The 27869-nt window shown below is 33.8% G+C and overlaps 1 protein-coding gene across 2 annotated transcripts; it reads left to right on the forward strand.

Moving 5' to 3' along the window:
• Positions 1 to 12: 12 nt before the first annotated feature.
• Positions 13 to 22950, forward strand: LOC149785951 (uncharacterized). Of its 2 annotated transcripts, none has more exons than XM_089976205.1 (2): positions 13 to 91; positions 19256 to 22950. In XM_089976205.1, exon 2 carries the CDS (start codon positions 19279 to 19281, stop codon positions 20416 to 20418), a length of 1140 nt encoding a protein of 379 aa, XP_089832331.1. In that variant the 5' UTR covers positions 13 to 91; positions 19256 to 19278; the 3' UTR covers positions 20419 to 22950. The 2 variants fall into 2 exon arrangements, with proteins under 2 accessions (XP_089832331.1, XP_089832332.1); XM_089976206.1 differs by having other exon boundaries at positions 26 to 91; positions 10181 to 22950.
• The last annotated feature ends 4919 nt before the right edge of the window (positions 22951 to 27869 follow it).

Consider the following 27869-nt stretch of genomic DNA (forward strand, 5'->3'; position numbering starts at 1 on the left):
ATCCAAATATTACCTTAAGGGGACATAACTCGCAAAATTATATGGCTCCTACGAAAGGTGCCAACATCATAATTGCTACAACAATATAAAGGTATTTCTGGGTTAAGGGAAATCACAGTCAGTTAATATTATACTGTAGTATTTATCAGCAGTATATATCCTTAATCAGGGTATTTTCTGCAAATCAAACAAACTGCCACACTACTGTAGGAACCCAGACCAACAAGTACATCTCCACATTTTATTTTTCATTCTGACATTGCTGGTAGCGGAGCAATATAAAAAAGCGGAGATCTCCTTGTTGGTTTGGGAACAAAGGATTCTTATGTTTTATCACAAAATTACGACGAATTTTTTTAATCCATATATTTACCGCAAACCACCTTTAAAATGCATTATAATGCTAATTTATCTGTGAAAATATGTTATACAAATTGTGAATCTTATCACATAATAGTACGTGAAGAAATGTTGAAATTAAACTGTTAATTTTATACCGAGTCAGATTTACAGCTGTAAAGTGTTGTTACGATATGTGCATTTCTGTTTTCATAACCATTAAAACATCCATTACATTAATTGGAGAGCGACTAGGTTTACCACAAATAAATATCGTAACACTAGCAGTGTCAGTGCAGTGCTCAACCATCTCCAGTGGGAATCACTCGAATCCAGGCGAACCAAGGCCCAGCTAACCATGATGTACAAGATTGCGAACAACCTAGTGGACATACCAGCAGACAAATACCTGACCCTGGCATATAGCCAAACTAGAGCAAACCACAGGAAAAAGTTCCAATTAAAGTCAGCATCGACAAATTCTTTCAAGTTCAGCTTCTTCCCATGTACAATAGGGACTTGGAACAAATTACCATCAATATGTGCAGAAGATCCTGACTTGATATCTCACAAGCAGGAGCTTTCCAAAATCACATTCTAATGAACTAGTCAGCTGCAAGTAAGACCTAGTGATTCTCAGGGCTATGCCAGTTGAGGTTCCATATCTCATTGCCACTACGGTAGCCAGATTGGTCTGAGTATGAAGGGATGAAAACGTACCCTGACACACTTTTACTTATTTCTTCCTTTCCTATCATTACTCTTCTGACTGTCCTATCACTTCCATCTTTACTTTATCTTTGACCATGTACCACCCGTTGCTTAATAGTCAAGTGTGACTGCGTCAGAGTATTTATAGACAGAGATAGAGATGATTGAAATAAGTGTGTGTGATTAGGATTTTTAACGTAGCTTTAACAATGTTTCAGTCATATCGCTACAATGTCTGCAGTGTGGCAGTTTATAATGATGTCCAGCACTGGTGCATCATGCAGCAGACATGTAGCATGATGTCACACCCAGTCACATTATCCTGACTCCAGGCCGACTAGTTCTAACACTAACCTCTTAATGCTGAGTGTCAAGCGAGGCAGCTAATACTACCATTTTTGTAAGTCTTTGATATGACTCGGCTGGGGATCGAACCCACAATCTTTGCTTCTGAGACAGACGCTCTAACCACTAGGCCACTGGAGCGGTTTGAAATAAGTAACTTTATTTGACTTTATTTTAGTTTACTTTAGTATATTTCAGTGCATTTTATTAACTAGCTACGATGAGGTAGCCTTAACGTCCACTCTTTCTTCTTACAGTGTTTGAGACCGCAATATTGATTACAGTTTGTCATATAATAAACTTCTGGCTCTGCAAATTACACCATATCAAAAGACCAGTTAGAAACAATTTTGATTTTGAAATCTATGTTGAAATTTCAAATGATTTTTCAGCTTTGAACTAAATCCTTGTATCAACCATCTGAAATGTACCATTTCAGATCATCTGTCCAAAAGTTGTATGTTATTTTTATTTTGATGTAAAAACCAGAGAAAACAGTAATTTAACAAGACAGATTTGCCATATCTAGTCTGTGCACAAGATTAAAAACTACAAAAACACATGCTGACAGAATAGTTACTTATCAAAGTGGATCCTTGCACAAAACAGACACGAGTACATTGCCTTTCTTATAAACTTATAAACAAAAAAAATGATGAATTATAATAAATGAATTGATATGAATAATTTAAGGAGGTGCTACAACTATACTGACACTTGACTGAGAAGAAAAAAAATTATTAACACATCTTTTATATACATACATATAAATACACATAGCAGTAGCCCTCCCCCTTTATAATGTTAAAGTTCTGCATTGTGAAAAGCAAGAAATCAAATTAAGGAACAGATTGCAGAATAAAGATACATTAAATTTAATAGCCAAAGTAGCTCCCCTGTCAGTTCATTTAATTGCTTTTGCTTTTTCACTTCTTTGTCTTTTCCGTTGGTTTGGCTTGGTTTGGCTCTTGAGCAATGTTCTGAGTAGCATTTGACACAGAGAATTTTGTGTTGGTTGAAATTATTCTATTATGCCTTGCTTTTTGTTTTTCAAATTCTTAAGGAATTTCTGGAAAATTTCTTTCCTTTTCTCCAAAGTTTTGCAATGCCATGTTATGCTGTTCACACAACACACACACACACACACTGTCTAACTGATGTGAATAAACTACTACCCATGTCTGTTATTGGCACTGGAAACTGGTGTAAACATATGCACATATTCAAATTCATTATTTTCAGATTTATTTGAGTGACATAAAATACTTTATTATATAGATATTTTAGCCCATCTGCCAACATTTTATGAGATAAAATTGAGTTAATACATTTATAAAGGTGATTTGCAGCAGGTTTGTGGTGGTTTGTGGTAAACACATGGACTACAAATTTGCAACAACACAAAATAACCTTTACGGTACAGATTAGGTGTTTTGTTTTGTCACACATTTTCATCATATTTTATTGATAAAACATCAGACTACTGTGATTGTGAGCAGCGATATAAATTTATGAGCCATACTGTTCAGGACTACAATATAAAAATGTTCTAGCTGATATTTATGTTGTTCGATGCTACATCAAAGAGCATTTTAAATATCAGGCATGGATGTCTTACATTGTAAGACCAGCATGACTCCAAGCCCTTGTGTGTAGGGTGGCACATCATTTTACTAAAATACACTGAAATATAAATTGAAGTATACTCAAATAAATAATAATAATAATCATAATAATAATAATAACAACTTTATTTGAGACTTAAGTACATAGACTATGAAACCAGCAATTTCACACAAAATATGCCACCAAAATAAGAAAACAATATTAATTCAAGTTTTCTCCTGGGAGCAATTATTGATGAATTATGACAGCAAACAATGTGAAATACTTCTTTGAACAACCTGAAGGAACAAATTAAAAATGAAAGACCACAGCAGATTTATATGGATTTGCTAAATGCATCCAATTCTATGATGGCACCAATAGACACAAAACATGTATGAAACATGAAGTGTTAAAACAAGGGAAGGTAAAAGTCCCCAAAATTAGAACAACTTGGCCAGTTAAATTCTGCAGGTCATATCAAAGCTCTCTGACCACTGTTTCATTCAAAAAATTGTTCATTACAAGGAATATAACCATCCATTATTTGTTATAGCAAGAAAAAAATGGGATGCAACAGTTTATAACATGAAAATACTTATTATGTCACAAGTTTTGTATACAGACTCTTAGACTAACTCCCCAAAAATATCTATTGATACTTTTAGGTCCAGTGTTATCGCATCATACCAGGCTTACAGAACTTTTTTCTCTCTCATATTTCTAATATTGGAATCTTTTATAGTAGATGCCATGGAGTTTGGCACAGTTGAAACAAAAAGTTATTAAAAATTCTTTTCAGTCTAGAGTGTTTTGCAGCAAACATCTAAAGATATTCGAAACATTACTTCATGTTGCTGCTGTAGAATCAACTTTAAGAAACTCCATGATGGAAAATATATTTGGTGACCAAGTGCTTGTTAATTCTAGCAAAACTTTTGAATTTGAAAGTATTTTAACTGAAAAGTTTATAAATTACAAGAACCTACAAATCTTGTATTGGAAGTACATTTTAAGACCAATGCATAAGGAATGTAATAAGAGTCCAGACAAATAGTAACACTGACTCAATAAGTAATGTCATAAAACTTTAAGATAATTGAAACCACAATCTACCGCAAAGTTGATAGGAAAATTGTTTGATGATGTAAACATTCCTCAGTTTACAGATGCAAGAAGGCACTTTACATCTCTGGTAAGTTTAAACTTTCTGCAAACTTTAATAACTATCTTGTGACAGTGCAGTCATGGAGGTAAAAAATTCCAGAACAAAAAGAGGTTTTGTTTAGGAATTTTTAAAAAGACATTAAATGAAAAGCACAGCCAGAGAAAATATATTCAGCAGACAGGAAGTTTTCACTGCCAAATAAAGTGAAGAGATTTGCGAGAAAGACAGTGCTTGGAAGACAAGACCTAAATGAAAGAACAAGAACGAAAAGATAAATTGACTTTTAAATATTTTATTACTTATATGTACAGGTAAGAAATACTAAATTAAATTTTTTTCATCTACAGAATTTTGACTTCTTGTTCAGAAGTAGTAGATAGATACACGTTATGATCAACATCAAAGTCTGTTTGGTTTTTCTAGAAAGAATAATTATAATTTAATTACATGTACACATTATGATCAACATCAATATCTGGGTTTTCTAGAAAGAATAATTATAATTTAATTACATGTACACATTATGATCAACATCAAAGTCTGGTTTTTCTAGAAAGAATAATTATAATTTAATTACATGTACACATTATGATCAACATCAAAGTCTGGGTTTTCTAGAAAGAATAATTATAATTTAATTACATGTGAACATATCAACTACACTTACTCTGGTACTATCAACCGTAATTATAGTTCCAGACAAACTTGGTACACTTTAAAAACCATGCCTGAAAACATTCACATGCATGACAGTAAAATGACAATGTTTCAATGAAATGGATGTTGACTATCATTAATATATAGCTTAGTAATTATTAACATTATGTAAACTACAAAAACATATTGAATAGTGAATTCAGTTAACATGGATTCAACTGTAGGTTTAAACCAGATTTCATTTGACAACTACAATCATCATCACATGATCAGTAAAAAAACCTGAAAGTAACAGATTATTATTAATATATATTGATAATATTTCACAAAATATAACTTTATTTTTTAAAGACACCAATAACAGAATGTAATTGCACTTTTAGTATTCTGAATGATGGGTATATTTTAGTGTATTTAAGTAAATAGATTGTGGCATCTTTTAGCGACCTTCTTTGTGATATTTTCCCAAACACGATGTACATGAATGTTATTTGGGTTTGCATGTCCTAACAACTTGGCTGTCTTTGGGCAACCCAAATGGGGATTCTAATGTCTAAATCCTGTTCTAATAGTGTCATCAGGAATATGTACTGGGATATAACTCAGTTTGCTGTTGTAATGGTCTCATCAGGAATATGTACTGGGATATAACTCAGATTGCTGTGGAATATGTACTAGGATATAACTCAGATTGCTGTTTGAATAGTCTCATCAGGAATATGTACTGGGATATAACTCAGATTGCTGTTCTGATAGTCTCATCAGGAATATGTACTGGGATATAACTCAGATTGCTGTTCGAATAGTCTCATCAGGAATATGTACTGGGATGTAACTCAGATTGCTGTTCAAATAGTCTCATCAGGAATATATACTGGGATATAACTCAGATTGCTGTTCAAATAGTCTCATCAGGAATATGTACTGGGATATAACTCAGATTGCTGTTCTGATAGTCTCATCAGGAGTATGTACTGGGATGTAACTCAGATTGCTGTTCAAATAGTCTCATCAGGAATATATACTGGGATATAACTCAGATTGCTGTTCAAATAGTCTCATCAGGAATATGTACTGGGATATAACTCAGATTGCTGTTCTAATAGTCTCATCAGGAATATGTACTGGGATATAACTCAGATTTCTGTTCTCATAATCTTATCAGGAATATGTACTGGGATATAACTCAGATTGCTGTTCAAATAGTCTCATCAGGAATATATACTGGGATATAACTCAGATTGCTGTTCTAATAGTCTCATCAGGAATATGTACTGGGATATAACTCAGATTTCTGTTCTCATAATCTCATCAGGAATATGTACTGGGATATAACTCAGATTGCTGTTCAAATAGTATCATCAGGAATATGTACTGAGATATAACTCAGATTGCTGTTCTAATAGTCTCATCAGGAATATGTACTGGGATATAACTCAGATTGCTGTTCTAATAGTCTCATCAGGAATATATACTGGGATATAACTCAGATTGCTGCTCAGATAGTCTCATCAGGTATATGTACTGGGAAAAAACTCAGATTGCTGTGGAATACGTACTGGGATATAACTCAGATTGCTGTTCTGATAGTCTCATCAGGAATATGTACTGGGATATAACTCAGATTGCTGTGGAATACGTACTGGGATATAACTCAGATTGCTGTTCTGATAGTCTCATCAGGAATATGTACTGGGATGTAACTCTGATTGCTGTTCTAATATTCTCATCAGGAATATGTACTGGGATATAACTCAGATTGCTGTTCTGATAGTCTCATCAGGAATATGTACTGGGATATAACTCAGATTGCTGTGGAATATGTACTGGGATATAACTCAGATTTCTGTTCTAATAGTCTCATCAGGAATATGTACTGGGATATAACTCAGATTTCTGTTCTCATAATCTCATCAGGAATATGTACTGGGATATAACTCAGATTTCTGTTCTAATAGTCTCATCAGGAATATGTACTGGGATATAACTCAGATTGCTGTTCTAATAGTCTCATCAGGAATATATACTGGGATATAACTCAAATTTCTGTTCTAATAGTCTCATCAGGAATATGTACTGGGATATAACTCAGATTGCTGTTATAATAGTCTCATCAGGAATATGTACTGGGATATAACTCAGATTTCTGTTCTAATAGTCTCATCAGGAATATGTACTGGGATATAACTCAGAGTGCTGTTCTAATAGTCTCATCAGGAATATGTACTGGGATATAACTCAAATTTCTGTTCTAATAGTCTCATCAGGAATATGTACTGGGATATAACTCAGATTGCTGTTATAATAGTCTCATCAGGAATATGTACTGGGATATAACTCAGATTGCTGTTCTAATAGTCTCATCAGGAATATGTACTGGGATATAACTCAAATTTCTGTTCTAATAGTCTCATCAGGAATATGTACTGGGATATAACTCAGATTGCTGTTCTAATAGTCTCATCAGGAATATGTACTGGGATATAACTCAAATTTCTGTTCTAATAGTCTCATCAGGAATATGTACTGGGATATAACTCAGATTGCTGTTCTAATAGTCTCATCAGGAATATGTACTGGGATATAACTCAGATTTCTGTTCTCATAATCTCATCAGGAATATGTACTGGGATATAACTCAGATTGCTGCTCAGATAGTCTCATCAGGAATATGTACTGAGATATAACTCGTTTCATGGTTATGATTCAAATATGCTGAGCTGTCTCCCTTGCTAAGTATGTCTCTGGGTAAGAGTGATCACTACAGTAATTTACTTGTAAGAGAGGGACCAGGACAAGGTGAAATTGTTTTTCACTGGCAACATGCATGGTAGAGAAGATGTTTGTATAGCAACATGCTACTTTCATGTACTGTGATTGAAATTTCTTTTCATGTAGTAATAGAGGAAACTGCACTATTGAAAGGATACATGCAGTTGTCAAAATGGCTGCTCCCATGTGCTCAAAAAAAGAGCCTATACTAGTCCAAAAGTACAGTAATTGTAGCAGTTATTAAAATAGACCAAAGTACAGTAACTGTAGCAGTTATTAAACTAGTCCAAAGTACAGTAACTGTAGCAGTTATTAAAATAGTGAAAATAAATTTTTGCTAGAGTAGGCAATACAAGCTCTGAAAGTGGAATAAATGAGTTATAAAATATATAAAAAGTAAAACAATTTATCAGCTTGCTTTTTTCCAATTTATCTTTGAAGTCCAGGAAGTGAAAATGACCAGTTGGAGCGAGCAGTCTTTTGACAGGTTAAGTAAGAGCAAACTGTATATTTCATAACCCAAATTACACTCATCAATCATACACCAAAATATGGCCGCGTCATACCAATGACTTATAATTATGGTACTAACAGCTGCCTCAAAAGGGGCTCAGCATGAAGAGGTTAGTGTTTGGACTGCTCGGCCTGGTGTCAGGATAATGTGACTGGATGGGACATGATGCTACATGTCTGCACCATGATGCCCCAGTGCTAGACATCACTATAAGCTGCCACACTGCAGACATCATAGTGATATGACTGGAAAATTGTTAATCACACACTCACATACACCAAAAAAAAGAGAATTAAAAGTTATTTTAATAATACCTAAGATATGTAAGGTCTTTTGTTTTTAAATAACCAGGATAACCTGTAAGGAAAACCTGGTAAATTCTATTTCTTCAAGAATCCAACACTATGTAGGGTGCAGAGCTGTAGAATGGTTGTTGTTGTTGTATGGTTTAACGCCATTTTTCAGCACAAGATAGGCTATACATGGCGGCCAGTATAATTGGTGGAGGAAGAACCCTGGAAAACCCCGGGAAGAACCACCGACCCACGAGAAGCTACTGGCAGGCTTTCTCATGTACCCACGTTAGCCGAGGCTGAGACTCGAACTCACACAGACAGAGGTGAGATGGCAGTGATCCGTAACGGTGACCACTCAGCCACTCGGGGCCCCGCTGTAGAATGGACTCTAGGATGAAAAATTACAGCAAGAAGAAAGTAGAAATAAAAGAAACACAGTTTGAACTAAATTGTTTATAAATATTTAGAGCAATTATACACTAGCAGCAACCCTGCCCCTGCAATTGATTGGTATATAAATGATACCCTATTTTATTGTAATGATAATTCAATTGGTGACAACATGAATATAAATCATGAATGTAATCAGAGCTTTCTCAGAGTCTGATTCAGGCTGTTTGTCCAACGATTGATATGCCACAATAATAATATGCTATTTAAGTACGTGTGACTTCTACAGGGCACTGAAGTATCAGTAGAAACTTTTTAAAAGCGTGCAGAGAAGTACGTTGCCTCACACAGTGAGTCAGAAAAATCTGTTTTCATTTTGGGGGACATGCTCTTGTGATGAAAATGAACCAATAAAAGGATGGAAAAAAAATGAAAGGCAAAATTCCATTTGATTGGTGATATTTAAATATGAGTACCTAAAGTGTGTGAATTCATCTTGACAACAGTTCAGATTTGCGGTCTCAAGCTTGGTCATTAAATCAGCCCCATAACTTGTATGATACTGACTGAAAGTTTATGGGCTGATCTCACATATTTTTAAAATGTACAAATCTTCACAGACACACCTAAGCCTTCTGTCAGTATCTTTAAAGGTTTGGAGCTGCTTTATAGGCCTAGTTTCAAGCTATATTTATATTTAGATACCATACTTGTTCCATGATTAATAAATTTTTTTAATAATGCCCACGTTATATCCCATATTTATTCCTCATAAGGCATTTACTGCTGTTTACTAATTAACATATTTTTTCTGATTGGTTGGTTGATGTGGATTTGATGGCACACCAGCACTATATGGCTACATAGTGCGACAATCAATGTTATATGTATCAAAAGGGTTTATTACCAATAAGCGATAACAGTACAAAAACACTAAAGTACGTTGGTGAGTATAGTTATTTTTAATCAGGTATTTTTTGCACATGTGCTACTTGGTGTATTTTTTCATTCCTTGTGTGTTTAATTTAATGATTGTAAATCATATTTATATATCTTACAGTGGAATGCCAGGTGTTTACTCGTGCAAGTTTCTTTGATGGGAATGGAGATGCTATTCTGTTTGTAGTTGTTGAGGAAAATACTCTGCATTCCCAGTGATCATTCTTGGGATTGAAATGAATTGCTGACAGTTTTATTGTTGTGGGGGGGTATTGTTTTAGGGGAAAAAATAATACATTTTATGTGAATATTGTTTAGACTTAATATTCCATTTACTTCAAAAATGTTTGTTTTCTAATGTGATATAATAAATGGCTAAGAATTTAATCCTGATATTTTTAATATAATGAATATGTGCTTTACGTTTTCCTTTTGATCCTTTAGTAAGGGGCTCCTGAATTATGCCAGGGATTCTCAGATATAGCAGGGAACTCTTGAGTTCAATGAGTGAAGAGTCCAGGACTCCTCATCCTGAAAGTCTGAGAGCCCTGGGAAGTGGATCCAAATTCAACAAATCTATTTTAAGAAGAGAAGAGAACAATGATGGTATTATGAGCTTTTTTGTACCATCAGGACCACCACCATTGGCAGGTTACCATACAGGTATCACTGGAACACAATCTTTTATCACTCAACAACCAGCAGTCATGAGGAAGGACTGTTAGGAATGTTGTGGTTATCTGCTTGAAGATGCTGCCAAATTTTAAAGTGAATTTGAGTGATATCTCCTACTCATAAACATCAACCCCCAATCTAATAAAGCTGTTTCTGCATTCCACCTGAACTTTCAAGTACCAGCTCTTTCATGGTTTTACTCCAAGCATGCTATGTCCAGCTTGTGTGGACCACTGCCAGACACTCATTTCTTGAAGAATATGGAACATAAAGCCCAGATTTAATAGCAGAATATCAGGATTCTAGGTCTACAGATGGCAAGAGGAGTTGCTCAAGGTCATCTGATACTAGAAGATCAGTAACACCTGATGTTAAGGCCATGATCACCGTATCAAACATCAAAGTCAAGGTTACCTGATGCTGGTTCCAGGAGTCTTGAGGATGAAATGGAGAGGGAGATAATTATTCAAAGACTTTATATTCAACATTTATTTGTTATATTTATGCATTATTATGATTTATAAATTTGCAGTTTTAGGTTCAGGTGTTATTATTGGTCTGCATTCATCACTATCAGAATCTTCAAGTTTTGCATACCATATTTACACACATACATTTATTCCTGTTGCATCGTTTGGAGTAAAGAGTTAGCTATTTGCCCATAAAAATATATTATTCATAATGATACATTGTGTCTTAAACATGGATGTAATAAAACACTACTTTGGGATTATTGAGGATTCATTCAAAGACATTCTGGATTATATCATTGTGATACATAGACTTCTGATGTTTAAACTCATTGAAGAGTATTGTTGCATCAGCACATTCAAGATTATTATAATTCATTCTGAACATTAAATGCTTTTGGACTTATGATATAATATCTAGGAATATTTTGGATTTAATTCACAATATTGTAAATTTCTTTTAAATTTTCACTTTGTATTCTAGGGAAGTAAATTATTTGTTGAATTTTTATAAACTTGTTGGTTTTGCATTTTTTTGTTACATAGTTTAAGACCATTGAGTCGTAACTTAATTAAATGGCTAATGAATGAAAGTCTGTGTTGAAACTTTTATCAATTTATCCTTTCTTTTATTGGGGAAAAATTTCAAAATGGAACTAATTACTGTAGCTTGGGTGCATAGAATTGCCGGAACAGAGGTATTCACTGGAACAGACCAGAATGACTTGGATTTCTTCATCTTGCACATAATCCAAGCCCATTCCAGTGAATATCTCGGCTTTGGTGATAATATCCAACACTACAGCTGATATAAATTTCTCTTTTATCAGTCCTAACTAGCAGATAATCTATTATCATACCTTTTGATCAGTCCTAGCTAGCAAATAATGTTATCATGCCTTTAAATAAATTATGCCTATCCAAATGATACATATATATTATGTAAAACGTAGGAAATCACAACTGTTGACTGTTATTTATAGGAAATGGCAGTTGTTGACTGTCATTTATAAGAAATGGCAACTGTTGACTTTCATTTATAGGAAATGGCAACTGTTGACTGTCATTTATAGGAAATGGCAACTGTTGACTGTCATTTATAGGAAATGGCAATTGTTGACTGTCATTTATAATCAGCATATATCAGTTTCATTTTTCAAAATGGTGCAGCAGTGAATCAAATTACCTTTCTGTTTCTAAATGCCAACTGTAACTGATTTTATTATCTGTGTCTGAAAATTATTATCAGAATTTAAATTACTGCCAGTGAATGTCAGCAAACTTTACGTTACAAATTTTTTTGGTGACCTGCTCCTGTGGCCAAAATGGCTAGAGTATCTGCCTCAGATGCAGAAGGTCACAGGTTCAAACCCAAGCTGAGTTATACTAGAAACTTATAAAAAATGGTGCTAGCAGCTGCCTCACTCCATAATCATTAAGAGGTTTAGTATTAAGACTGGTGTCAGGCTAATGTGACTGGGTGGGACATGATGCCCCCTGGTGTCAGGCTAATGGGATATGATGCCCCAGTGCTAAACATCACTGTAAACTGTAACATTGCAAACATCATAGCAATATGACTCAAATTGATAAAGCTACACTAAAAATCCAGAAACATACACACACACGTACACTTTTTCAAAAGAGAAGTTTCCAAAAACAGGATAATCACAGTATGACATGCATCTCTGACTGATGTCAACATTTTTTCAGGTGATGATCTGGAAAAAAAATAAGGTGTAGTTTTCACTGTTTCCTGCAAAGATTGATATCTGCAATTCTGGGCAGGCAGAAACTACTGCTTGACAACCTGGCACACACATACAGTACTAGCCAATCACAATGGCAGATTGTAAAAATCACATGCAAAATTACCTCCCTTGTTAAATCTGTGACAATAGTGTTTTAATTGAAATATCGATCTTGCTGAAAGAATGTATTTAACAAAATTAGCTTTGGAAACATCAATCAAACATTTAATTTTCAACGTATTCCAATATATGATTTATCTGGAAGAATCTACTGCAAAGCTTGCAACATCTTGTGTGTCTTCAGTTTCCAAAGTTGACTGTCAAATATCCAGGTTATTTCCAAAAATCAAGATTATTGATGCAAGTATTCCTCTAGTAGAATATACTGATTGTTGATATATCCAAAACTTGAACAAAATTTTAGATTACTTCAAATGTTACTCAGGAGTCACAGATACAGTCAAAATGGCTCTGAGAAAATGATCAATATTTCAAAACTGTACTAGACCTTTCTACACATAACATTGCCTAAATATCAGTGTGCTTTATTAATTGAATATATTTTCATATTTCTACAGTAAACATTGCCTAAAAGGCAGTGTCCTTTAGTAATTGAATATATTTTCATATTTCTAAAGTAAACATTGCCTAAAAGGCAGTGTCCTTTAGTAATTGAATATATTTTCATATTTCTACAGTAAACATTGCCTAAAAGGCAGTGTCCTTTAGTAATTGAATATCTTTTCATATTTCTACACTAAGCATTGCCTAAAATTCAATGTACTTTATTAACTGAATACCATTTCATATTTCTACACTGAACATTGCCTAAAATTCAGTGTTGTTTATTGATGGAATATTTTTTCATATTTCTACATTAAACATTGCCTAAAATTCAATGATGTTTATTAATTGAATATCTTTTCTTATTTCTACACTAAACATTGCCTAGAATTCAGTGTTGTTTATTAATTGAATATCTTTTCATATTTCTACACTAAACATTGCCTAGAATTCAGTTTTGTTATTAATTGAATATCTTTTCATATTTTTGCACTAAACATTGCCTAGAATTCAGTGTTGTTTATTAATTGAATATCTTTTCATATTTATACACTTAACATTGCCTAGAATTTAGTGTTGCTTATTAATTGAATATCTTTTCATATTTCTACACTAAACATTGCCTAAAATTCTGTGTTGTTTATTAATTGAATATCTTTCAAGCATGAAACCACCAAGTTTACTGATATAGATTCAATATGGAAGATCAAGACCCATGAGAGGTTAATATTTTTTCCCGAAACCTGAAGTTGTTTTTGTCCGCTGTTTATTGCTAAAGTAACTTCCATTGTCATAACAAATTACGTCTGCAAGGTCAAGGATTTGCCTAAAATCAAGACTTTTCTCCACTGGCATAGGTCATCAAACATATTTCAATGTTTTACATTAAATATTCTGACATTTGCTATTATAATGGAGATATTCCTACATTTTTTAATGGTAAATGAAAGTATCTGCAAATGAACAAAACTAAGAACAATTTAGAAATGCAAATCTATAGCTATTTTGTTTTAGAGCAGTTTTGTTGAGGTGATATCTCTGTCATCGTCATCAAAACCACTCCAGTGGCCTAGTGGTTAGAGCATCCACCTCGGATACGGGAGGTTGTGGGTTCAATCCCCAGCCGAGTCATACCAAAGACTTACAAAAAATGGTACGAACAGCTGCCTCACTGGCACTCAGCATTAAGAGGTTAGTGTTAGGACTGGTCGGCCTGGTGACAGGATAATGTGACTGGGTGGGACATCATGCTACATGTTTGCGACATGATGCCCCAGTGCTAGACATCACTATAAACTGCCACACTGCAGACAACATAGCAATATGACTGAAAAAGTGTTAGAGCTACGTTAAAAATCCAAATCACACACACACACTGTCATCATCATCCAACATTGTGGCAGTATAGGGTATTAACATTCTGTTGCTACAAATGGTCTGACACTTACAGGTCACTTAAGGTCAGCTCCAGGCTCTCACTCAGTTGTAACCCTATATTCATCTACACTCATGAAAATCATTCTGTCGATTATGTCAAGGAGGGTAACTCATCCATATCCAAAGTTGGTCACTGTGACCTAATTTTCTAGATTGACTTTTTTGTTCAGCCATGAAACTTTGTATGTTGATGCAGCCTAATTAGTAAATTACAGTAATATTTCCCTTTTCAGCATGGTGGCTCAGTCATTATCTCAGACTCACATCCACAGGGCATTAATCCTTCATACCAGTATGTGCATTGTGAGCTACTTCCAGTGTGCTCCTGTTGGCAAGGCATTGAACTCCCTATTTGCTTTGGTATTAATCCTTTATACCAGTTATGTGCATTGTGGGCTGCACCCAGTGTACTTCTGTTGGAAAGGCATTGAACTCCCTATTTGCCTTGGCATTAATCCTTCATACCAGTACATGCATTTTGGGCTACTCCTAGTGTGCTCCTGTTGGCAAGGCATTGAACTCCCTATTTGCTTTTTCATTAATCCTTCATACCAGTACATGCATTTTGGGCTACTCCCAGTGTGCCCCTGTTGGCAGGCATTGAACTCCCTATTTGCCTTGGCATTAATCCTTCTTACCAGTATGTGCATTGTGAGCTACTCCCAGTGTGCTCCTGTTGGCAAGGCATTGAACTTAATATTCGTTTTGGCATTAATCCCTCATATCAGTTAACGTGTATTGTGAGCTACTCTCAGTGTACTCCTGTTGGCAAGAGGATTTATACTGATGAGTAAACACCTTTGTTAAGCTGTGAATATTGTAGCCATTTCTATCCCATGTTAAAGAGCCAAAGGGAGGAATTCATTGAATAATGATTGTCCTTTTATGCATATTGACAATATTTACATTCAAGTAAACCTTCCAGTTTGGGTTTCCACTTGTTGAGTTTAGGAGGATTAATGGATAAACGGATGGAAAAAGAGTTGGATGGACAACATAACATAATTGGGGATAATGATAAGAAATTTTTCATAACGACACCCTCACACCTGAAAATAATTGGGAATAATCATTAGAAATGTTGGTTAAATAACCCTCCCACCTGTAAAAATAGAATTCCAGATAAAAACTTTCAAAATAATTGGGACAGAAGTGTTGAGAATGAAGATATTTTTATTTTGACCATCCCAGCTGTTTCAAAGAATAGACCATGCTGTAACCCAAAGTTTCCTGAAACCTACCTTGGATTAAAATGTCTGAATAGACTGAATTATGACTTAATAATAACTGGAAAAGACCTACAGTACTGGTGAAAACAAGTATTATTAGTATGCTTAGACAAGCTGAGGAAGATTTATATGTGTACTTGTATAGAATCAAAGTATATGTGTGTGTATATATCATACTGTCATGTATTTCTAAGGTATTATTGATAAACTACTGTTCCAAAGGGATAATATCAGTATCATATGTGCATTATGCCTGGTACTGTAATTAAAACTGTCATACTGTCTTTTTGCTTATTTCCTTTTATTCTTTTTTTCTAAGGTGTCTAAATAATTATTGGTCAAAAGAAAATTCCTTAAATTTTCAGCTGATATTCACTTTTAAATATTGGTTGAAATTTTGACCCAAATATTAAAAAACAAAAAATTCATTTTGATTTGCATGGACTGATGGTGTACTAAAAATTAGAGGTTATAAAAGAATTTAATACAGAAATATCATAATTTTGATATTTAAAGAACCTAATATATTTTGAACACCTATTATAGTCTAATATTGCAAAATATTATGTTTCTGCTGGTGGTGTTAATTGGGCCATCCACTGTGATGCAGGCTTTGTGGGATCCATAAGCACTTCAGTTTTATTGGCCTACAGCACAGGATATAGATCAACCCAGAAAGGAGTCCTCAAACTGTCCTGGAAATTTAGTATAGCTATACCATATTTACTTGAGTAGAGTCAATCTGCAAAAAACAAAGATCTTGATCTGCCTTAACATAATGCACCTGCTAATCAGGGTCTATGATGTTTGTTCTACTGATGACTTGTAACAAACTGTACAGACCCAGATCTGCTGGCACATTATGCGACAGCACATCTGGGTCTATGCAGTTTGCTTTTGGATTAGTCTTATAAGCGAGTATAGACATTGTTAGATGGTTTAGGCCTACATATGGTTTATTTAAACACATGTAATTTTTTCCATTTCAGCCAGATGGACTCCGTGACTATTATGCTTAGGGTACATGCCCCCTGTGCCACCACTTTAATCTGGTACTGGGTGCAGGAGTCCTGTAATGGTGGCATTCTACAGTTTCATATTTTGCATAGGGTTAGAATTTTAAAGAAAAAGAATTTCTCTGGCTTTCCTCACAGGTTATACTGGCTGTTTCAAAAAGACCTTGTATATCTTAGGTATAATGCAAAGAACCTTTAATTCCCTTTATTTTGATGTATGATTGATGGGTGTAATATGGGTTATAGAGTATACATCTTGGCCTTACTCCATATGTACACCTTTCAAAAAAGTGCTAGCTCCACTTGGTCATTTTCACTTCCTGAACTTCAGAGGTAAATTGTAAAAAAAAGAGACGATAACATTTTTTACATTTTATATATTTGGTAATTCATTCATTTCACTTTCAAAAGCTGCTATTGTCTAGTCTTGACAAAATTCATTTTCCCTATTTTAATAGCTGCTATGGATAGTGTACTTTAAACTAATTCAGGCTGATTTTTTTGCACAAGGGAGCAGTCATTTTAGTTAGTAGTGTGCTTAAATCATGTACAATTTCCAAAAGTACAATATCCAAAGAAATATCATCCACATTACATTAATGTAGCATAGAGGTATGCCAACATTGTCTCCATTGTGCATGTTTTAAATGCAAACAACTTCACTTTGCATACATCACTCTCTCAAAAGTACATAATAACTGGTGAGCACCCCCAATAATGTTTTCTGTCCATCCAGTTTCCTTGTAACTATCATAGCTATACAGTCCTTACACATAATGAGATACTTGTGGTAGTTGAATTGCCTATTACAAGTACTGTGCCTATTAGAGGTTTTCTTTTTTTAACTTCAGTTTTAATGGAGTTATTTCCTATTACAAGTACTGTGCCTTTTAGAGGTTTTCTTTTTTTAACTTCAGTTTTAATGGAGTTATTGCCTATTACAAGTACTGTGCCTTTTAGAGGTTTTCTTTTTTTAACTTGAGTTTTAATGGAGTTATTGCCCATTTGCCATCAGTATTACATGTCTGCTTAGCCTACAGCAGATTTTTCTAACCAGCACAGCTCAGGAACCATTCAAATATTCTGATGTAATTAGAGTTATGGCCCTTGACAGTTGGCCTCCTTCATATCTTCTTATAGGATGTTGTTTGTAAATTGCCTCACTCCGGGGAGTTAATTGCCAGAAGTAGTACTGTTAAGTAGTGAAATATCAAGTATTTTTTTATATTCAATACTGATTCAGTCAGAATTATTGATTTAGAGCATAGATGTGAGAAGTGCTTGTATCTTCATCATTTTCCTGCTCTTATTCAGTTAATATAAACACACTGTCAAAGCAGTGACAGTTAATATCAACACACTGTCAAAGCAGTGACAGTTAATATAAACACACTGTCAAAGCAGTGACAGTTGATATCAATACACTGACAAAGCAATGACAGTTAATATCAACACACTGTCAAAGCAGTGACAGTTGATATCAATGCACTGTCCAAAGTAGTAACAGTTAATATCAACACACTGTCAAAGTAGTGATAGTTAATAGCAACACACTGTCAAAGCTGTGCCATTTAATATTAACACACTGTCAAAGCAGCACCAGTTAATATCAACACACTGTCAAATTAGTGCCAGTAAATATTAATATCAACACACTGTCATAGCAGTGCCAAATAATATCAAGGCACTGTCAAAGCAGTACCAGTTAATATCATTAATATGAATAACGGTGTTAAGGTAGTGCCAGTTAATATCATTAATATAAATACACTTTTATGGCAGTAAACAAGAAACAGTGAATATCTTCCTTTTTGGTAATAATTTTTCAGTTAAAAGTTGCCAGAATTATTATTATATGAACTAATAGGATGGAAATATGCAGTGAATATCAGAAAAATAAAAATACAGTGATCGTCATTTGCACTGATATCTGTCAGATTAATTACCCATTTTCAGCCTAACAGTAAATCTGACATGAATGAGTATTGCTGTGGAAAATGACTGGTATCAAAAGACTAGATTCTTAATGTAATGATTAATTTGATACAATGTGCAATTGCCTCTTTTATTTGTCTTGAGAAACCGTTGGCAAAAGAGGTCATCCTTCTGGACATGGTAATTTATGAATTTTTGTATATTGACATTAAGTCACGGTCAGTAAAAATTTTCAGATCTGAACTTTGGTTACTCCTTGTTTGCATACAAGCTTCTCAGTCATAGTGATTCATTTATTTTACTTTTGCAGAACGCCAGTCACCGTGATTAACTTACTGCCTATCCAAACAAGTTTGTCTGTCACAGTGATTAAACAAGCTTGTCTGTAACATCGATTGAAAAAGCTTTTTAGTCACAATGATTTATTTATTTTACTTTTCAGTGTGATGGGAGTTTTGATTTGAAATGGGTAGTATCAAGTCGACATCAGATTTTGTTTTTGAAGGTGCCAAGTTTGAATGCCTGCAGAAGAGATTCATGAACATTGAGCTTGACACCAAGAAAAAGGAGCTCGTGATAAGAGAGTTTTATCAGGAAAAAGACTGCCATGATATATGTGGGCAGAGAACCACCACAGACAACCGTGTATCCCTTCCAGATTCCATGTTCACTGATAAGAAAGACCGCGTGATTGGACGGCCATATTGTATTGGGGCTGATGGACCAGTACTTGTGTTGCAGTACATCACAGCTCAGTGCAAGTTCTTGAGGTTCATGGTTGTAAATGTTCAAGACAGAAAAGCTGAGCTCCTTGAAGACAATGAGAGATATTTCAAAAGAGAGTTTCATAGTGTCAGTCCATTGGAGTGTCACATACATAATGGGGTCTTCTTATTCAGACTTCCACAGCCCATCCTGACTTGTCACAAATGGGCAAAAGTTCTGATGTTCGATTGTAAGACCAGTCAACCTGTTTCAAGCGGAAGATCACAGATAAGAGGCACAAAAAGCAGTAATTTAAGGGACAGAAAATTTCAATCTATTGCATTCCATCCTTTAAAAGATGGCATTCTACTTCTTGCTCTGATTGATGAGCTGTGTTCAAAATGCAAGTTTTGTATGTATGACATGGTCAACAATAAGAATGTCCATCAAGCTAACCACATTTATCAGACTCACATGGGATTCTTCCTGCACCAGAGTAACATGTCTTTCAGTAGAGATGGTGATATTGTGGTGCTATGTTATGTCATGACTGATTCTGACCAATCAGGGTACATATACCTTTATTTCTATGACTCTTCAACATTGGCACAGACTGGTACCTATGTTCATGGCATACAGTCACAGATTCTGCCAGTTAAACCCAGTCAGTTATATACACCAGTGTACTCTAGATGTGACTCCCAGCTTCAAGTCTGGTACATGGACAGAGAGAACCAGGCCAAAAGAAAGAACTTGTTTTCAGTGAAAGTACCAAGAAATAATACCTTAAAATTATGCTGTAGAAGCACTATCAACAAATATACAGACATATGTGATATTCATAAACTGCCTTTGCCTTCTAAATTAAGAAAGTACCTGCAGTATGAACAGGGAGAATGACTGTATAACAGTATTCTAAAAAAAATCATGTAGATTATGGTCTTTGGTTCTGACACAGTGTTGTGAAAGCTTCATTCACTATTCAAGACAAGAGGATCAGTTATATGCATAAGATAATTATATGTTAAAGATGAATTTAGGATTGATAATTATATGCATAAGATGAATTCAGTGTGGATCATTCATATGTTAAAGATGAATTTAGGATTGATAATTATATGTACAAGATGAATTCATTGTGGATCATTCATATGTTAAAGATGAATTTAGGGTGGATCTGTTCTTTCAGTTACATGTACAAGATTAATTTGAGGTGGATCATTTTTATGTATACAATAAATTTAGGGTGAATCAGTTATATGTACAAGATGAATTTAGGGTGAATATGTACAAGATGAATTTAGGGTGAATCAATTGAATCAATTATATGTACAAGATGAATTTATGGTGAATCAGTTATATGTATAAGATGAATTTAGGGTGAATCAATTATATGTACAAGATGAATTTAGGGTGAATCAATTATATGTACAAGATGAATTTTGGGTGATTTAATTATACATACGTACATGATGAATTTAGGGTGAATTAATTATATATATAAAAAGATACATTTAGGGTGAATCAATTATATTTATACGATGAATTTAGGGTGAATCAATTATATGAATTCAGTTAATGTGGGGTGAATTAATTATATGCACAAAATGAATTTAGGGTGATTTAATTATACATACATGATTTAGGGTGACTTAATTATATGTATTAAAAGATACATTTAGGATGAATCAGTTATATGTGAAAGATGAATTTTGGGTGAATTAATTATATGTATAAGATGAGTTTAGGGTGAATCAGTTATATGTACAAGATGAATTTAGGGTGAATTAATTATATGTACAAGATGAATTTAGGGTGAATTAATTATATATATAAAATGATACATTTAGGGTGAATCAATTATATGTACATGTTTAAGATGAATTTAGGGTGAATCAATTATGTGTATAAGATGAATTTAGGGTGAATTAATTATATGTACAAGATGAATTTAGGGTGAATTAATTATATGTACAAGATGAATTTAGGGTGAATTAATTATATATATAAAATGATACATTTAGGGTGAATCAATTATATGTACATGTTTAAGATGAATTTAGGGTGAATCAATTATGTGTATAAGATGAATTTAGGGTGAATTAATTATATGTACAAGATGAATTTAGGGTGAATTAATTATATGTACAAGATGAATTTAGGGTGAATCAATTATATGTACATGTATAAGATGAATTTAGGGTAAATCAGTTATATGTATAAGATGAATTTAGGGTGAATTGATTATATGTACAAGATGAATTTAGGGTTAATTAATTATATGTAAAAGATGAATTTTGGGTCAATTAATTATCTGTATAAGATGAATTTAGTGTGAATTAATTATATGTACAAGATGAATTTAGGGTGAATTAATTATATGTACAAGATGAATTTAGGTATAATTAATTTTATGTACAAGATGAATTTAGGGTGAATCAATTATTTGTACAAGATGAATTTAGGGTGAATAAATTATACATATAAGATGAATTTAGGGTGAATTAATTATATGTACAAGATGAATTTAGGGTGAATTAATTTTATGTACAAGATGAATTTAGGGTGAATTAATTATATGTATAAGATGAATTTAGGTTGAATTAATTATATGTACAAGATGTATTTAGGGTGAATTAATTATATGTATAAGATGAATTTAGGGTGAATTAATTATATGTACAAGATGAATTTAGTGTGAATTAATTATATGTACAAGATGAATTTAGGGTGAATCAATTATATGTATAAGATGAATTTCGGGTTAATTAATTATACGTATAAGATGAATTTTGGGTAAATCAATTATACGTACAAGATGAATTTATGGTGAATCAATTATATGTACAAGATGAATTTATGGTGAATCAATTATATGTACAAGATGAATTTACGGTGAATCAATTATATGCACAAGATGAATTTAGGGTGAATTAGTTATATGTATAAGATGAATTTAGGGTGAATCAATTATATGTACAAGATGAATTTAGGGTGAATCAATTATATGTACAAGATGAATTTAGGGTGAATCAATTATATGTACAAGATGAATTTAGGGTGAATCAATTATATGTACAAGATGAATTTAGGGTGAATCAATTATATGTATAAGATGAATTTAGGGTGAATCAATTATATGTACAAGATGAATTTAGGGTGAATCAGTTATATGTACAAGATGAATTTAGGGTGATTTAATTATATGTATAAGATGAATTTAGGGTGAATCAATTATATGTACAAGATGAATTTAGGGTGAATCAATTATATGTACAAGATGAATTTATGGTGAATTAGTTATATGTATAAGATGAATTTAGGGTGAATTATTTATATGTATAAGGAATATTAGTTCCATGCAACTAATTGTGTCACTCTCTTTAAATAAAATCACTATTATTATTATTATTATTAAAACATGTCAGGTCATTTCATTTGTTTGATTTTTTTACCTTCTACAACTCACCTACATACAGATGATAAAAATATAAACAGATTCTAAAATTAAGAATTTATTGAAATTGCTTTAAAAAGAAAACAACAACCCACTAACAGACAAAATAAAGTATTTTCTTTCGTTTTTCATTGGAAAAGGTTATGCAGTGACTTCTGTCTTAGTCATTTCCATTTTATTAACAGTAATGAAAACCATCATCTGTATAAGTTAAACAAGTCCCAAATGCCTTTACTTACAAGAATAGACTTTCAATTTTCTATGAGTAAAACAAGTCCCAAATGCCTTTACTTACAAGAATAGACTTTCAATTTTGTATAAGTAAAACAAGTCCCAAATGCCTTTACATACAAGAATAGACTTTCAATTTTCTATGAGTAAAACAAGTCCCAAATGCCTTTACTTGCAAGAATAGACTTTCAGTTTTGTATAAGTAAAACAAGTCCCAAATGCCTTTACATACAAGAATAGACTTTCAATTTTGTATAAGTAAAACAAGTCCCAAATGCCTTTACATACAAGAATAGAATTTCAATTTTGTATAAGTAAAACAAGTCCCAAATGCCTTTACATACAAGTATAGACTTTCAATTTTGGACTCATCTTAGTTTGGTGTCAAATTAAATTTATCAGGAAATGAAGAGAAGTTTATCAGTGTCTAAATGTATACAGAAAAAATGAATCAGAAGAAAAGGGAAAACAGTTGGTCGATATGCCTTCATCCTACAAGTTACATATTAAAATATGTTGGGGAAAATTGACAGATGGCTGAATGAATAAACTACAAGACGCTCATAAGCAGAATGTGAAGGAATATTGGCATCTTTTGAGGGGATGTATTACTAAACAAATACCTGCTATATTAATAATTGAATCTGAAGCCATTATATGTGTTAGTATGAGCAATGAGCCACTTTTTAGTGCAGATGATGAAGTCAAACATTTCTACTATGAATATGTAGAGTGAGTTACAAGTTTGTTTGATGAATTAAATATTTATGTTTTGATATGAGAACTGAAAAAGTGATTAAAGATTTAAATAATGATAAAAACAGATGTCCTGATAATCTGTTCGATGTCTTGCGCCATATCTACTCTATATTTTTAATGTCATTTTCAATACTGTTGCTTGTCAAACATTTGGTCAGAGAGTATTGTTATACCTATTCATAAGAAAGGTTCTGTAAATAACAAAGAAAAATAAAGAGGTATCACTCCTTTGAGTGTCATGGATAAATTTATTATTAGGATTTTAAATGATAAACTTGCTAACTGGATGGAGGATAAACAGGTATTGTCTTCGATTTGCTGATTTTAGGAAAAACAGGTCATCAACTGATAATATGTTTACATTACATGCATTGAAAACTCATTATATTACTTCAGGTAAAAAATTGTGCTTTTATTGATTTTGATAAAGCATTTGATACTATTATAAAGGATATTTTGTTCTATAAATTACTTCAGTTTGGAATAAAAGGTAAAACATTTAATATTGCATATTCAATGTAGGCAGTGTCAAAAGTAGAGTGAGATTCATTAATACCTTGTTGGAAGAATTTGTATGTGTAACTGGCATGCATCAAGGGGAATGGTTGTTGCCCTTCTTTTTTATCTCTATCTATTAATGACATTGGAAAAGAATTTATTATCTGTGGTATTCAAGGCCCTGACATAGGTATGCTACAACTGTTGATGATTTTATATGTAGAAGATCTAGTTATATTTTCTGAGTCAAAACAATGTCTGCAAAACGGTGTATGTGCTCTGAGTACATGTTGTGACATAGATCTTAAAGTCAATACAAACGAAACAAGAATTATGCATTTTCATAAGGGAGAAAGAATGGAAGATAATATTTTCTATACAACTTTAGATTTTAAAAATTAGTTTTTATTGGAATTGTTTTTACAACAGGGAGGTTTTTTCACACTTGCTCAACAAACTTTAGGCACACAAGTTTCAAAGCCATTATTTGCAATGGATAAATATTTATCTGCCCCCAAAGGCTAAATGTAAAATTTTTGACAAGCTAAATTCACCAGTTCTTAAAAATTATTAAAATTAATGCAATTTATGGAAGGATATACTGTCCAATTGTTGCACTTAACCTTTTGCAAAAGTCTTCTTGGGGTTCAAAAATCTTCCAAAAATGATTTTTCATGTGGTGAACTTTGGAGGACAATGTTACAGATCCATAGATATTACCACATTCTGAAATAATAGAACAAAATTATCTCCTCATATAATAGAAACTATATGCCATATATAACCTAATGCTTCCTGACAAAGAAAGCCATCTTGGAAAGAAAAAGTCGGTATTGTTAGTCCAGGATTTATTAAATAGTCTTGGTCTGGAAGAAGTGTGGATAAATCAGGCTGTTGGATTATCTTATCTTTGGTCAAGCTACAGCTGACCGACCAGTTTATCCAAAACTGGCAATCTGGAATCAGAGAATCTTCAAGAGCTAGACCATATGGAAATTGTCATCACATTTTGGCCATAAGAAGAATTTAGAAAATCCTTTTTAGGAAATCGGATGGTTGCCCATACTTTGCATATTGAATCAGGGAGATGGAAGAGACTACAAATATAGCCCCCACTAGTTCAGAGAACTTCTATTTTTATTTGCAGCATGCTGTAAGATGAGAATGACTTTGTATTAAAATGCCAATGTTATTTGGTGCTAAAAAAGAAATCTATAAATTCTTATGTTTGGAAAGGCTAGAGCATGTTGAAATTTATTATATTACTAAATTCCCTGAAATCAACCATGTTTAGAAAGCTTGGAAGTTATATTCTTAGAGCACTATCAATAATTGAGTGTAATTAGATGACTGCTTCTTAAAATTAAATGATTCATCTATTTATTTATTTATTTATTTATTTATTTATTTATTTATTAAGTTCACTGTTATTTAGATTTCAATTTCATTATTTACAGCATTCATGACTACCTATCATTTTTCATGAATAATGTTGTATCTGTATTACTTGCCATATTTCCTATCGTTTACTTTGTGATGGCAATATATTTTGTGTTGTTCCCCCTTCGAGTTCCAAGATGACCATGACATCACTAACTTCTGCGAGTAAGTGAATGTCTGATAAAGTCAGTTTGTGTTCAGAACTGTTTGTACACTTGACAGGAGATGTCACTTAGGTTTGATCGATCAATAGAAAGCATGCTGCAGTTGTAATTTGTGCTGCTCATGCTTCTGTACTGCCTCTGAAATTCTCTTTCTTTCAAAGTTTGTACCTCCAGTATGGATGAGACTCCACCAGGTGGAGTGATTGTCTCATTCTTCCCAAGACTCAAGGTCAGTGTTGAAGTGTTTCATGGATGACTTGAGGAAATCTTTGAAGGGTTTCTTCTGACCACCCAGAAATAGCTTTCCCTCCATCTGCTAGCCACAGAAAATCTTTTTTGGTAGTTGGTCTTTTGACATCCTGCTGATGTGGCTTGTTCATTTCATCTGTGATTTCATGAGCAAGGTGTGGATGATTGAAATGCCTGCCCATCTGAGAACCTTAGTGTCTGGGACCATTGTCTCCATCTTATCTTCATCATTTTCCTCAGGTAGCCCTTGTGTCCATCTTGTCTTCATCATTTTCCTCAGGTAGCCCTTGTGAAAATGATTCAACTTCATGGCATGTGCACCTTCCAAGTTTCTCAAGCCTACAGCAGGGTCAGCAACAAAATGTCTTTGTTGACTTTAAGTTTTGTTTGTACACTGATCCCACTGTGCTTCCACACATTTGCACACAGTCTGCCAAAGGTCACACTTGATTTAGCAATTCTGGCATTGGTTTCATCATCAATGTGGACTGCACATGGTAGTGTACTGCAGACATAGGTGAACTTGTCCACTTGAAAGAAGGTTAGGCCATTTACTGTGATGTTAGGTTCTACATAAGGCTTTCATGATGTAAGTTGCTGAATCACTTCTGTCTCTTCGATACTGATTGTTAGACCAAACTTTCACAAGCTGAAGAGGAAAGTCACTACTATGTTGCATATTTGACTCAGATTTGGCATTCGGGAAAAAGTCATTAGCAAATAGGAGATCACAGACAGTCTCTTCGTCTTCGCCTGTAGACTTCTGAGATCGAAGAGCTTACAATTAGACAGGTATCTGATGTTGATCCCAGTGTCATGTTCACTGAAGGCATCAGCGAGCATGGCAGAGAACATTATACTGAAGAGGATTGTGGCCAGCACATACCCCTGTTGACTCCATTGGTGACTGGGAATGGTTCAGATGGCTATACAACTATAAAAAAAATTTAGGCAAGAAAGCAAATATTTTCGAGGCATATGAGTAACTCTGAAAAGGGCCATTGGTTTTTTTTGTTAACATCATTCCGTTAACATAGAGGTCAACGCATAGGTCTTCTTTTCTTCATCAAACTTCGTCTGACTTCTGGTCCATAGATAAGGATTCTCTTCAAACAGCCTTATCTCTTCACCAATCCAAACACGCGTTACAAAATTCAGTCAAAGGGCGGAGCCTGTCTTCCAGTCTGAAGAGAGTGGTCTTTGACGTCACATTCCCTATATAGGTGCGCTAGCGTCTGTGCGCAGTCAATCCATGCGACAGAGTTTTCAAACATGAAGGAACCTAAGAAGATACTAATAATGCGGAAACACAGGCCATCTACCAAGAGAATGTCGACTGTCAAAACCACATGAGGCAGCGGTAGAAAAGGTCACGAAAGGAATAACAATAGACGAAGAAACTGAAAAGATGCTCCAACTGGTACCAGACCAGCAGAAGAAAAATGTGGAAAAGCAGCGGAAATGATAAGCTTCCCTATACAATGCAGCCTAGAAACGAGCACAGAAAACCCCACGCAAGATACCTCTGGGAAATGGGAATCAGCGAGTCTAAC

The sequence above is a fragment of the Sinohyriopsis cumingii genome, chromosome 12 (assembly GCF_028554795.1).
Source record: "Sinohyriopsis cumingii isolate HCF-2022 chromosome 12, ASM2855479v2, whole genome shotgun sequence".
NCBI lineage: Eukaryota > Metazoa > Mollusca > Bivalvia > Unionida > Unionidae > Sinohyriopsis > Sinohyriopsis cumingii.

Coding starts and splice junctions, on each gene's coding strand:
- LOC149785951 (XM_089976205.1), top strand. CDS start 19,279: ATGGGTAGTATCAAGTCGACATCAGATTTTGTTTTTGAAGGTGCCAAG.